This window comes from Heloderma suspectum, chromosome 6, assembly GCF_057233095.1.
Source record: "Heloderma suspectum isolate Gila_16-S chromosome 6, 16-S_ref, whole genome shotgun sequence".
Lineage (NCBI taxonomy): Eukaryota > Metazoa > Chordata > Lepidosauria > Squamata > Helodermatidae > Heloderma > Heloderma suspectum.
Window position 1 is genome coordinate 14694944 of NC_139463.1, and position 15251 is coordinate 14710194.

Consider the following 15251-nt stretch of genomic DNA (forward strand, 5'->3'; position numbering starts at 1 on the left):
TCAAGACCAGAGCAGTGTTCACAGTTCCATTGAATGGGGACTATGGAAATCCCAGATACGTTGCTTTATGTCAGATACGCTGAAGCACATTTTCAGACCTCCTGTACTATGTGTCATCATCAGTTTGAGGTGGGGTGGAATCCTATATACAAAAGGAGGGTTGGACATCAGAAATGGGAAGTTTACCCCCAGCCTTACCTAAGATCCAGGATCAGACATCTCTGGAGGCCAAGCCCAATCCTAACTGCATCTATTGCAACATGCACAGCGTAATCCCTCCCCACTGCCTTGCCTCGAAAAGCTAGGGGAAAGGGTGTGTACACTGAGGATTTACACCAGGCATTGCAGACAGTAGAGACTTGCTCTGCTTTGGACCCAATTTGAAACCCAGATCATGTGTGGAATTGCTGTAGGGTATTTGGCAAGATATTCTAGGTTCTTCAGATTGAACAGACTGGGAGGGGAGGAGTCTGGTCATCACTAGCATGCATGAATTGATTTCCTCCCACCTTTCTTGTTTCAGTTCCTCCGCAGATTATAAACATCACGTCAGACATCACTGTCAATGAAGGCAGCAGTGTAACCCTCTTGTGCTTGGCCTTTGGGAGACCAGAACCAATGGTGACATGGAAGCATCTCTCCCGCAAAGGTAAGATGCTGCCCCCTGGAGATGAGGACTCCATATATGATCAACTACAGCAGAATTCAGGATCTGGAGGAAGGGAATGCTGTTGGATAATATGTGTGTGTGTGTGTGGTGGGGGGAGATAAGAAAAGCCCGCTGTGTTGCATTATGCCGTTATATGAACACCCTGAGGGATGTGGCATTTTTCTGAATTAGAGAGCTCTCCAGAATGATTGGGAAGGGAGGGGGGGGTTGAAGTGTTGTCTGTAAAAAGCCATTGGCAGTTTGAAACATGAGCATCTCCTTGTTTGTTTGTTAGTTATGGGTGAACTTACCCTGAGTAAATTCATTATTTACTCAGAAAGTAATGAATTTGTCCAGGTGAGCTCAGAGGAGAGTTCTCCTTTAATACAAAACCTCATCCCATGTATATGAGTTGTTGCACATGCACAAGATCAAGGTGCATCTTGGAGTCACTGAAGTTTGGAATTGTGCAGTGTGACATGATGTTCTGCATCACCACATTATGTGCCCCCTTTGTGATTGGTTGCTTTCACATGGCCTGCCTGCGTGATGATGCCATGTGACGTGTACTCGCCGTCGCCAATTGCCAGTATGAAGTTGGACCCACAGAGTCTTCCTCCTCCTCCTCATGGAGCCAGAGTGGTGACAGTGGTGATGGTGACAATGAGGACAAAAGAAGCAGCTAAGGGGACTGCTTCAAGTACATGGGGGGGAAGGAGGTCTAGGTGGTAGGACAACAGAAAATTTAGGAGGTGGATCTGTGCATTACTTTACAGTGTATGCTCCAAAGCTCACATCAATTCCAAACTTAATAGCAAATGTATAATACATCAATCCAGGTTTACTACAAAGGGGAGCCATTACAAATGGATGAGTGTTGACCAACAAGTTCACTAATTACACAATTTGGTGGCATCACTAGTCTTGATTGGTCAGCATGGGAATTATCCCTGTATGATGAACAACTCATAGGCTATGGTTTTCCATGTGAATTGGCCACTATTCCCCAGGCAGATCTCTCCCCACTGCCCTTGTTCTTTCTTCTATACCACCACAAACTGTCAACAGGAGTGTTTTGCAACAAAATGGCAGCAAAATGTAGGTTGGAGTGCAAACCACCGATCAAGCCACTGAATAAATAAGTAATGACTTTGGGAGCCCACCCCATGATTTCTGTTTCAAGTGGACTTTGCATGGCAAACCATTTTGTGTGAGGGGGTCTTACATGTAATGCTCTGAAGCAACATGGCATCCCTCTGTGAAGTGTTTTGCCTTTGAGACTCATGATGAAGTGGAGTGTTGGCTGGGTTGTAAGGTGGAGCTGGAGCAGCAGCCAGGGCACAACTTGATGGGAGGACGGTAGGTTCTAGAAGAACCTGGAAGATCTTGTGTGGGATCAGGGTATGAACTGATGGGTCGTAGGAAGACTTGGCAAAATCTGGGTTCTTTCAGACCCTGGTGCTGTGGTCGGGGATGCTTCCAGCATTCCCCTTGGAATTTAGCACTTTGAATCACCTGGTCTCAATTCAAAATTGTTCTATTGTTCCATTTGTTTGTTTCCATGTTTTGTATGGAGCACTGTAGATATGTAGTTTTTTGGATCTTGGTTCATTCAGTACATCTGTGTTACCTGCCCCCCACACACACACACACAATTGTACCATGCACACTGTAAAAAAAAAAAAAAAAATCAGTCTTGATTCAATTGTACATATTAGCTGTATCAAGATTTGTTTGTGTGGTATTTTACAAAAGTATAGGAGCATATATGGACATCTGTAAAATGCCACAAAAAAGGATCTCAATGTACCAAACACCCAATCACATCAAGATTATTTTATTGCAGGGGATTGTTTTATAATTCAAGAATTATTTTTTTTCGCAATTCTCCTAGTTAAATTGCTGTGCAGGAAGGTACGGGTCGAGTGAACTAGTTGAACAGTAAGGTAACTATGCAAAGAAAATGGTCTCATCCCTAAAGCTGGTTACTTAACAGTTACAGAACACAGTTGTACTAGTCACACCAGTAATGTCCCAGCTGTTCAGCAGCCCTGGCTTCACAAGTATTATATAGTGTCAACGAAGGCTTAGAGGACACACCCATCAGGAAGCTAGACAAGAACTTTATTTTCTCTCTCCAAAAAGAACAGAACAAGAAGAGGGAGCTCTTGATTACGTCCACATATAATTAAGATCAGTGCCACCTAGGAACTCAACTTTATAATGAATAACACTATCCACATGTTTAAAGGCAGCTGCTGGCATTATCACATCACGGAGTTGCATTGCTTGCCTACCAGTTGTTTTCTGAGGTTAAATTCAAGGTGTTGGTTTTATCTTTAAAACCCTATACAGTTCCGGCCCAGCCTATCTCAAGGAGTGCCTCCAGCAACACCAGACAGGCTGCTCAACAAGATCATCCTCAGATGGCCTTCTCTCTGTCGCATCAGCCAGGACAGCTAGGCTGGTGAGGACAAGGGAGAGGGCCTTCTCTGTGGTGGTCTCCACTCTGTGGAACTCCCTCCCTAGGGAACTCCGCTGTGCCCCCTCTTTAATGAGCTTCCACCACACGTTGAAAACTTGGTTGTTCAGGTAAGCATTTGGGGTGGGTTAGGGAAATTTTAGGAAATGATGTTTTGTTGTGCAATTTTGTTTTTAAACTGTATTATTGTACATCGCCCAGAGTGGCTGGGTGACCGGTCAGATAGGCGAGTAAGAAATTTAATAAACAAACAAACAAATATATAAATAATAAATTTAGGAACAATAATGACAAGTCCCTCTAAAACTTAAATATACCATTAAAAAAATAATCTGGTTGGTCTCTGTCCTTGCTTGAAGGGATAGTACACCTCAGTTTGTCAAGAATGTGAACCCTGACAAATGAAACAAAGAAAAAGAGAAGAAAAGAAAACCAACAAGTTTTCCAGGGGCATGAATATGACTCTGACCATTTGCCAGAAGGGCTTAAAATGAGCATATTGTCCATGTGTTGAAAGCCACTCTTTGTTTCAGCTCCCAGCACTTTCTCAGCTTCCAAGCAATATTGTTCAGTCATGTTTGCAAAGAAGCTTTTCAGGGTCTTTGCATAAAAAGTGCTTAAGTAAACAAAAGCGACAGCTACCTTGAAAAACCGCTTTCACGAAGGAGCTCCTCATTTCTTCAGCAGCCAGAGAAAGAAATGGATTATCTTTGAAAACATGCTCAAAGCGGGGAACTCGCTTTTAGAGCAACAACAATGCATCATGTTTGTCTCTCTGGCTCTTTCCATCCCAAGGCACTAGTGTGGAGAGACACTGAAGATTAGAGCCTCTTAGCCTTTTGCGAATTGGGTCAGTGGCAGCCGCCTGCCCCCTCGAACGATGCAGTCCTGGAATGTTTTCAAAATAGCTTCAGGCACCAAAATTTGGGAGCATTGAGCCCTTTGCGCCTTGACCCCAGCAATGGCAAGACAAGACACAATTCTCTTGGTTTCCAAATAAGCAACAACTTTCATTGTTCAAACTGATAAGGAACTGCAATGGACTAAAGTTGCTGGCTCCAGTGTGGATCCTTATAAATCTGAGGCATCAAGGGATCCCCACCGCCCCCCCCCATGTCCTTCAGATCTGAGGGCAATATCCCTTAGCCTGGAGTAGTTGCTACCCTGCTCCTAGCACTTCCTTGCCAGCACTTAACCGCACAAAGGGATTTCCATCTGGTTCATTACCCCTTAAGCCTTGTGGCAATGGGTGGGTGAGTTGGATGGCCTTCAAGTGGGGCTCCTGTCCCCTTGCCTGAGCTTTGGAGCCTTGGAGGGTAGGGCCAAGATCTATACCTTGTGTCATATCATTAAGATCCCATCATGGTAATGCTATATCCCTCTTGCACATTTATACATCGTAGGACACATAATGACATTTGTTGTGGTATATTGGATAATATGTAATAAAAAGCAAGAAATAACAGCACAAAAGTGGTATATTGGATGTGTAATGTGTTCCAACAGTTATCAGTGCACTACAATACCACTATAAAGCAGTAGTGTAGATCTAGCCCAAGTCTGACAATGCCCCCCTGCCATCTCTTGGATGTGCCAGAAGGTGCTTATCAAATTTTCTTCTTCCTCTTCCCTCCTTAACCCACACTCTCTGTATAAATTTCAGACCTACCTAATGCCTCCCACTCTTGGCCACTCTGATGTATGCAAAAAAAGGAGAAGAAAATGAAAATAACATAAAATAAAATGAACCCTTAGCTTCTGGCCCAATATGGACCTTAGAGGGAGAAATATCTACATGACCCTGAATTCAGCAGTCTCACCAAACCACAGTGGGTGGGGGGAGAGAGGGACGGAACCTCTCCTGAAATAGTTGGCTTCCCAGCTCCTCCTGGACATACTATTCCACTTTTGCATGCTGACAGTCATGTTCTGCTTTGTGACTGTGACCTAGCAGGATTTACCAGTAGGAGTGTGTGAATCACTAAAGCTTGAACTCATTGAGTTTCTCCAAGTTCCACCTTGTATCTCATTCTGACTCTCTTATCTGTATCAGATACAGATTGTGAGCTCTTAATTTTTTTCTTTTCATATGAAAATGTGCATATTTTCATGTGCATTCCCCCAAATGTATGCATGAATTGTGCACATTTTTAAAATATATGCATTCTTATCCCATTGATTAAAGTCTGTTTTTGCACATTTTAATAAAATACATGTTTATTTTTTCATGTGCACTTTTCAAAGGGATGTGTGTTGTCGAACCATTATTTTTGGTCCATCAATCATATTGCGTACTCAGAAATATATGGACTTCAACCACAAATTGCATTTGAGTTCACATGAGGGTTCCAGAGGTGCAAATTGGGTAAATTCTGGTCAAAAAGGAATTGAAACAGATTTCCCATGGATCCCTGCGTCCTAGGTATGGAATGTATGTGCCCAGGCATATCAGTTCTATACAGATACGGACATTTAAATATTAAGCACATGTCACATACAAAATGAAGGGAGGATGTATCATTTCAGTCTGGATTATCAAGTCAATTCAGGGTTATTTATATACCGTTTTGTTGTTGTTGTTGTGCAATTACTGCACTCAAAAGGGTTCACAACAGGTATTAAACATGACAATGCTCCACACCACCCAGGCTTATTTCAAAAATGAATAAAATAGCAAAACTAACAATCATAGAACAATGCCAACTATCAATACAATGTTCAGCTACTACCAATGAATTATACTAGAATAAACAGCTAATAAACATATTAAATCACAGTTCATTTATCCAATGTGCAAAAATCACCAGCAAAACACAGCAGCCACAAAAATGAATACAAATAAATTAAAATGCTGTTCCTTACATCTTAAAACATCTGTTTTTTGTTTTTGTTTTTCCCTATAGATACAGATGATATGGATATAGATATATTGCTGCTGAACATCTGGTTGCCCAAGGAATAAATCTTGTCCACACAGTTCCACTTAAAACTGTTCCACTTAAAACCACACAGTTCTTCTTAAAACATATGTGCCTTATTGCTCAAGTCTTATAAGCATACGAGTCAACACATAAGATAACAAAAATATGTGTAACAACAGCCTTTTTCCTCTTCTCTGCAGCCACTGAAGTGAAGCAAGACATCTTTCAGACACTAGAAAATCCCTCATATGTATTTAGTTGATCCTAAATACATATTTATATAAGCCTGAAGATCTTTTCAAAGGCATCTTGGCTTCTGGTAAATGCTTTAAGGCACCATTTTATATGACTTTATATGGATATTTTGTTCTCATAGAAAAAGCAGAAGAAATTGCTGTGGTTGACTTTACAGTCATGCCCGAAAAATAAATAATAAATAAATAATCCATGGGGAAAGTCCTGTTCTTTCTTTCTTTTTTAGCCAGTTCCTTAACTCAGCTAATCTCTCACACAGATAAAGGTGTTTTTGTTGTTTGTTTCCCCCCCATGATTCCCCCCCCTTTTCTTTATAGCAGCTTTTACCGGTTTTGTCCTAAACTTAAGTAGGAGCCTCGTGTGGCACAGAGTGGTAGGTGGCAGTAATGCAACTGAAATTCCCCCACGACTAGGGATGGCAGAGAATTCCGCCACAGATTCCAGTGAGGCCGGATTCTTTAGAATCTGTCCCCCCAGAATCCGTGGCGGAACAGCCTCCTGCCCCCCCGCCCCCCTGTGAAATCTCCCCAGGACAGAACTTACCTGGGGCAGATGAGGCGGATTTGGCGGTGGCGGCAGTGGGTCTGCCACCGGTGGCTGGTCTCCTGACCATCCGCAGCCGGTCTGCTGGGCCGCCATTGGCATCCTTGCAGCTGTGATAGGCTACGTAAGTATTTACGTAGCCTATCACGGCTAACCCCCCCCCCCCAAAAAAAAACCAGTGTACACAAATGGCGGCAGCTACAGCGGCCGCCATTTGCGTTCCCTATTTTTCACCGTTCTAGCCTACGTAAATATTTACGTAGGCTATTACGACAAAAAAAAAAGGGGAACGCAAATAGCATAGCGGGCGCTATTTGTTTCCCCCTTTTTTCACCGTAATTTATTTATTTATTTATTTATTTATTATTAAATTTATTAATCGCCCATCTGGCTGGCCACCCAGCCACTCTGGGCGATGTACAACATACAATAAAACAGTTTAAAACAATAAAATTCTACAATAAAAATATTTTCTAAAATACCCTAACCCACCCCAAATGCCTGCCTGAACAACCACGTTTTTAATGCACGACAGAAGTTCATTAAAGAGGGGGCATGACAGAGTTCCCTAGGGAGGGAGTTCCACAGAGTGGGGGCCACCACAGAAAAGGCCCTCTCCCTCGTCCCCACCAGTCTAGCTGTCCTGGCTGATGGGACAGAGAGAAGGCCATCCGAGGCTGATCTTGTTAAGTGGCCTGTCTGGTGCTGCTGGAGGCGCTCCTTAAGATATGCTGGGCCGGAACCATATAGGGTTTTAAAGGTCAAAACCAACACCTTGAATTTGGCCCGGAAAACAACTGGTAACCAGTGCAACTCCTTCAGCACTGGAGTGATGTGATCTCGCCGCCGGCTGCCTTTAATCAGGCGAGCCGCCGCATTCTGTACCAGCTGCAGTTTCCGAACCACCTTCAAGGGTAACATAAATAGCCTATTTATGTAGGCTATTATGTAATAGCCTACATAAATATTTACGTAGGCTAGAATGGCGAAATATAGGGAACGCAAATGGCAGCCGCTGTAGCCACCGCCATTTGCGTACGCTGGTGTGTTTTGTTTTGTTTTTGGCTTGACGTGATAGGCTACGTAAATATTTACATAGCCTATCACAGCAGCTTGGCTAGACGCAAATGGCGGCTGCTACGGAGGCTGCCATTTGCATCCGCAGCAGCCTGTCTGCAGCCGGAACTCCGGCTGCGGATGGCCCTGGCCGGCTGCTCTGCGGAGCCACTGCAGAGAGGAGCCAGCCGGGCAGGATTCCGGAGGGGAGGACCAGATCGCCTCCCCCGCCCCCGTCGAGGATTCCAGGGGGAGGGACGGAGTGCCTCCCCCCCCCCCACGAATCACATCCGCGAAGAGGTAAGTCACTTTCATACATCCCTACCCACAACCTGAGTTTGATCCCAGCGGAAGCTGGTTTTCAGGTAGCCAACTCAGGTCGACTCAGCGCTCCATCCTTCCAAGGTTGGTAAAATGACTACCCAGCTTGCTGGGGGAAAGGTAGTTAGGACTGAGGAAGGCAAACCACCCCACTATACAGTCTGCCAGGAAAACTCCGAGGAAAAACAGCGTCCCTCTAGGGGTCAGTAATGACTCGGTGCTTGCACAAGAGGAACCTTTCCTTTTCCTTTAGTAAGTGATTCCCAAACTATTGTTGAGAGAGGCCCAGCGGGCGAATTAAGTGCACTATGTTGTAGGAATATTTACAGGCAGTGTGGTGTAGTGGTTAGAGTGTTGGACTTGGAGCAGAGAGATCTGGGTTCAAATTCCCACTCAGCCATGCATACTTAATAACTATAGCTTTTCCTGTGATTTGTGGGAGACTACAGATAAAACACAAGAAATTTAAACTCAGAATTCCTGTTCTTCTTCCTCCTCCTTTCTTTTCCTATCCTTTTCTCCCTCCCTGCCTGCCTCCTTTTTTCTTTTTTTCTTTTTTCTTTTTTTGCATTTCCACTTTGGCTCCCTGCTGAGACTGGAAATTGCACAAACACTCAAAAAGGATACTTTGTTGAATCTTAATAAACCCGAGTCATCTTGACAAACATTAGCAAATTCAGGTTTGTAGCCTCTCCAGGGAGGTGGGAAAATATTATTGTCTACACTTAGCAGATGAAGAAACAAGACTTCATGGAGGAAAGGGACTAATTCAAAACTGTAGAGTGAGCAGCTGCCAAGGAACTGAGGCATCAAGATTCTCGCTAGGGTGATAGGTTTCCTGTACTGTAGCCCTGCCCTGTCTTTCCACATCTAGGATTAAGCAATGGGTTTGTATGCGTGCGTGTGTGTGTGGGTGTTATGGGAGAGACTTGGAAGCATTTTGTAATATATATTTCATTTATTATTCCCTCCTCTCTTGCTCCACAGAGACTCAGGCTCACACTCATGGGATTACCCTTGAAAAAGCCCTGTGAGGTGGGATAGGATGCGAGATAATATGCTCAATGGCTAAGCAGTGATTTCAATCCAGTTTTCAGTCCACATTCAATATCTGATCCACATCCACTATACCTAGGCATGTGTGAATCATCAAAACTGGAGCTCACCAAAGTTCTCTGAATTCCATCTCAATGCTTGTTCCAACTCATTCCATATCAAATTGCGACCTTTGGGGTTCTGTTTGTTTCCTTTTCTTTTTTGCATGAAAATCCATGAGTAATTCCATGCATTTTTTTTTCAAATGTATGCATCAATTGTGCACATTTTTGAAAAGTATGCATTCTTGAATTGTCCACATTCTTCCACCATTTATTCAAGCATATTTGTGTGTATTTTGAAATGTGCTCATTTTGAAATGAGCTCATTTTGAAATGTACCCATTTTGGAAATGTCGACATGCTGTCAAATGCATTTTTCCCCATCCATGAATCACATTGCAAGCTTGGAAATGTATGGACTTTGACTGCAGATTGTGTCTGAGTCCATGTTGGGTCCAGAAGGTGTGAACTGGATAAAATCCTGATAAAAAATGAACTTAAAATATTTTTTCATACATCCCTAACTGTACCACACTGGCTCCTAGATACTAGCAATCTGGCCTAGCTTCCTAGAGAAAAAATCCCTGTTTTGGAATTAAACCTCTAATCAGCTGTTCATTTGTGGGAGTGGGACTACAGTGATGATGGAGTGTGGCTGAAGGGCTGACAATGTCCCATGCCCCACCCCCCCCAATGCCTTTCACCAAGACCCACTGCCACAAATATAATCCCTCTGTTCACCTTCTTTTGCCTCTGAGAAGGGATAGGTCAGTGGTAGAGCACCCGATTTTCATGCATAAAGTCTGGTTAAACAAGGATCAATTAGAACGTTGTGAGAAGGACTACCTTCTAATTGGTGGACAGTTGCTGCCTGCCAGAGTAGACAATACTGATCTAGATGGGCAAATAGTTTGACCTGGTAGAAGGCAGATCCCTGTGTTCTTATGATGGGCAGGTGGAAAGCCAGGCAGCTGCACTCAAGTGGCAGGATTTGGCTCAGGGGGTGCGAGTTCCTGATGCTTCAATTAAGCACTGGCTGTGCTTAATGTAGGAAGCATATCTCAAGTTCATCCTGATTGGAGAGAAAGCTCTCGTCTTTTCTTCCAGATCATATTCATCAGCCTTCACCAAGAGATATTTTGGTTTGCGCAGCTGCATCACACCTTCTCCAATTTATTCTTGGTTGTGTCACTCCCTGAATTAAGATGTTCTGGAAAGACTATGAACTAATCCCCCCTCCCTTCATTCTAAAGGGGAGGTGTGGGGGAATGAAGCAATTTGTTTTTGAAGCAGCTTCTAAAGGTAGCAGATGCATTGAGAAAGCTCTTCAATCCTGGACTGTGTGCTTGAAAGCATGGATCCGATCGTTTGTTCCTGTTTGGAGAACAGCTTCCTCCAATGGACCACTCATCCATTATTTTGGATCTCTGGTGTTGATTAATGATGCATTTCATTTAAGGAGACAAGTAAGCCACACAAATTCAATCCCGGGATGAACAAGCCACTAATGCAAACTTTACAAACTGAGTTCTTGCATTCATCCCAGTTCCTGACCCTTCGTTCATACACTGAACTTTAGTAATCTAGATTGTTCATATTCACCTAGTAATGAATATCTGTGCCTTTCATTTTTTTAAAGTGAAGAAAGGAAGAAAAATTACTTACAGCTATGGATAAGTGTTTCTGAAAGGGAGCAATTGGTGCCTGAAGCAGTTATTGTGGATGAGAAAGAAAGAAAGAAAGAAAGAAAGAAAGAAAGAAAGGGAGGAGGGAGGGAGGATGGTGCCTTGTGCTAGGGATGTTGCAGGTATCTGATTTGGGGGTAGAGTCTGACAGACCCCACCCCTCTCAGCCTGCTGGACTGGGGTCTATGGACCATTTATGCCTCTAATCTTGTGTAAAAGACAGCTTTATGGCCACCATTTCCACAAAAGGCCTTTTACTCAGGATAACGAGCCACCATTTTTTATGCAAAATGACGGATTGCTAAGGCTGCCGCACGGCAGTTACTGGATGCTCATCAGGCCGTCCAGTGGTGAGCGCTGCAAGCGGGGGCAGGCAGCAGCAAGGGTTCAGCGAGCACCCAGTGATCGTAGATGGAAGTAAGTCCATCCATTCCTACCTTGTGCAACACGTTTTACAATTGAAGTTGTTGCACAAATGGTGAACAATGTGAAATAACATTGTCTGTTGAGACCAATCAATGCTTTGCTTGGGAAACTGATGAGCAACATCCCAGTGACCTGTGCAATAGCAGCCCAGACCTTTCAGGCAGAAGCCAGGCACTGTTACACCAGGTCTCTGTGCCTTGCAATTATGCTCCATAATAGCCCCCTTCATGAGATTATCAGGCAGAAGAGCCACACTGCTGGCCCTGCCACTGAGGTCATTGGATTCCTTGTTCCACCCTCCTCCTGTGCAAACTCACCACCAACCAAGTTCTCCGGATGCCCACCCAGCCCCTGCTCGCTGGTCCCTGGAACTTGCTTGACCCCCCCCCCACACTCAGCGAGCAGCCCGCAGTCATCCCAATGGCCTTGTTGAGCTCTGTGGTCACCATTTTAAAAAATAAAATAAAATGGCAATCGCAAAAATGCACGTTTTTCTATGCATGAAAATGCACGTTTCTGCAAATTTGCATACTCTCATATGTGAAATGTGCATTTTTGCAAAGGCATACATTAGTGTGTGTGTGAAAAATATGCATTTTTGGGAAAATGTGCATTTTCACGCATACACAAATATGCACATTTGCAAAAACGTGCATTTTTGCATGTGTGCAAATTTGCGCATTTTTGCGATTGCCTTTTTTCCTGAAAAAATGGTGACCGTGAAGCTTGACAAGGCTGCTGGGGTAAGTGCAGGTCATTTGCCGAGTGCAGGCAGGGGGCGAGCAGGGTCAGGGGCTTGGCAAGCGGGGCTCGGGGGTGCGGGCAGGAGTGTGTCCGCTGGCTTCCCAGACTCAATCGGATGCCCGCACCATCCTTGCATGAACATGGCCATCTTAAAGGGAATGGTTACGCAATGCACCCCCTCTTTTCCTTTAGCTGGGTGGCTTCTCTTCATGCATATAACATACTTGGAGGAGTGGGTGGGTTTGCTAATGTGAGACATCAGATTAACCTGTGAATTAACGAAGTATAATGCCATTTGCGTCCGTGCTTTTGATTAACGTGATAGGCTACGCAAATATCTGCATAGCCTATCACGTGAAAGCAGGGACGCAGTCAATCCAGCCCAGTGATACAGCAATGGCGGCCATATCTCTGGCACTTCGGAGCCGGCTGGCGGCTCCGTGGACTTACCACGGAGTGGAGCCAGCCAGCGAGGATTCCGGGGGCGGGCAGATCACCTCCCCCCCCCATGGATCCCTATGGAGTTCAGGTAAGGGGGTTTCGTACACCCCTAATCTCCATTTTGTAAGCGTCTAAAACATGCAAGGCCAAAGGAATAAAGGATTTTTCACATCCTTACATTCATCCCTTCTTGCTTTAACTTCTCCCCGCCCTTTCTCTCCCTTCATTTTCTCCTCCACTCTTTGAAATTGAATTGCAAACCCCTCGAGGCAGGGACACAGCCACACACACCCAGTATGCTACCCTGTAAAGTGCATGAAATGTGAGTTCAGTGAGGCTGAAGGACAGGCTAGCTAGTGAAATCTGTAGTGGTGTGAAGCCACGTCTCCATGGCTCAAGTCCAATATGCTGCCCCATGGACCACACCACCGACTCTCAAGTTTTTAGTAGTGCATGAACGGTCCCTGCCATCTTCATTCCAGAGCACCTCTTCCATACAGAAGCGCTGCAGAAGGCTTACTATTCCCTGCCTCACTTCGGGCCTTTTGTTGATGCTACAGTGATGCACTATCAGCTGCTTTTTTGCTGATTGCTTCACCTAACCAGCTAGCAGAGGGGGATGACCTACCACTGGTATCCTAAGCCAAGACACAACAGCAACAAGGCAAAGCGACTAACAAGAGGCACCTAATATGGCGAAATGTCATGTCAGCTACGTTTTTGTCACTGGCTCTGTGTCTGTGCGTGCTTTAATTCTCTCCTAGGCTACCGGTCTCTCTGTTTCTTGTCTGAAGACCTGTTTAGGGTCTAATTAAATTCCCTGAGAGCAAGAGCAAGGAAGCAGAGATGAGAAATCAAGGTTATTCATCTCTTGCTTAGTAAAACAGTTGTGGACAAGCAAGCTGTTCCTCACAGGTTGCTTGGTTTTTCTTTGTTGTTCTTTTTGCAGGGAGGGGGTTTGCAAAAATGTATGCTCACTCCTGCAGCTGCTTCCTCAAATGTAAAGTGTGGGGAAGGTCTAACTACACAATTTTTGCCAGATGGGCGCCCATATGTTTTGCCTCTCCCCATGCATCCGTTTTAGCTTTGGCATGCACATATGCCTGGGATTTTTTTCTTTCTTTTTTGTGCAGGGGGAATTTTGCACCATTTAACAATATTAAAACTAATTTCATTTATGCTTCTTTTGGGATTGCTTGACTGAGCTCTCAGCAATTTAGAATACATTCCTTACGAGGTTTCCTTCTAGATCCAGGGTTGTATGGGTGCTTGCTTCGCACCTCTCTAACAGCGTTCTGCTTTCCATGACCAGAGCATGCTCCCACTTTCCAGTACTTTCCAGTACTTTCCAGTACTTTCCAGTACCTCAGCACATCATTAATCAGAAATCAGACCAATTACATAAATTTTGGATTTAAAAAAACTTTACTGTGATTTAAACATGTTAACAATAAGAAAATAGGAACTAAAGTACAATCTTTTTGAAAGGTAAGTCCCAAAGTATTGCTGGGAAGCTCCTCTCAGCCCAGTTTGGGAATTGCAAGCCTAACTGGAAAACACTAAAACAACAACAACAACAATAGTAACAACAACAACAACACCTCCCCATGCAAGAGTTCGAAGCTGCCTTCTAATGCTGGATGGTTTCCCACAGGCATGGGAGAATGTCACTTTCCAGCCTGTGTCACTTTTTGCATGATTTACCCAGAGTTCTGTACCATTCCGCCCCACACACACACATTCATCTGCAAATCCATATATCTTCATAATCTTCCAAGGATATATTTCACAGTGTATTTCCTCCCAAATTATGTATTTGAAATTGACTGTGCATTTGGGTAAGTGTAAATGACTAAGAACCGTGTCGCAAAATTCAGAGAAATGCAAAATCCAGTGGATGGCTAAGTTCTGATCCACATAATCCAAGAGGTGTGAAGCATGTCCTTTGGCATAGGTATCTGCAGAGATCAAAATCCTGAAGGACCCCCACTTCTCAATTACATTAGAACATTTGCTTGTGCGCTGAGGCTTCTGGGAGGCAAGTTTTTCTTGGCCTCAGAAAAAGCTGAATAGGTCAAGAAAATATAGGCTAGAGGCAAAGCTGAGAATGCATAAAAACCCTTTGCAAAAATTATTCCTGCACATTGCACAAAGCAGGTTCTTCGAGTTATGCCAAACTCCAAAATGGCTGCTAGAGGCAATTGTTGTTGTTGTTGTTGTTGTTCAGTTATTCAGTCATGTCCAACTCTTCATGACCCCATGGACCATAGCACGCCAGGCCTTCCTGTCCTGCGCTCTCTCCCGGACTGTGCTCAAGTCCATATTCATTGCATCGGTGATGCTATCTAGCCATCTCATCCTCTGCTGTCCCCTTCTCCTTTTGCCCTCAGTCTTTCCCAGCATCAGGGTTTTTTCCAGAGAATTTTCTCTTCGCATTAGGTGGCCAAAATATTTGAGCTTCAGCTTCAGGATCTGTCCTTCCAATGAGCACTCAGGGTTGATTTCCTTTAGGATGGACTGATTTGACCTCCTTGCAGTCCAGGCCGCTGGCTAGCAGGGACACAAATGGCGGTGGCTATAGCTGCCGCCATTTGCGTCCCTGAATTCAGCCATGATAGGCTACGTAAAGAC

General features: G+C 44.3%; 1 protein-coding gene across 1 annotated transcript in view; it reads left to right on the forward strand.

Moving 5' to 3' along the window:
* The window catches only part of OPCML (opioid binding protein/cell adhesion molecule like), a 576078-nt gene that overhangs the window by 418000 nt on the left and 142827 nt on the right, over window positions 1-15251 (forward strand). Inside the window, exon 3 of the mRNA XM_084803637.1 lies at window positions 524-649. Coding sequence (XP_084659763.1) covers window positions 524-649 — 126 coding nt within the window. The remainder of the gene's footprint in view (window positions 1-523; window positions 650-15251) is intronic.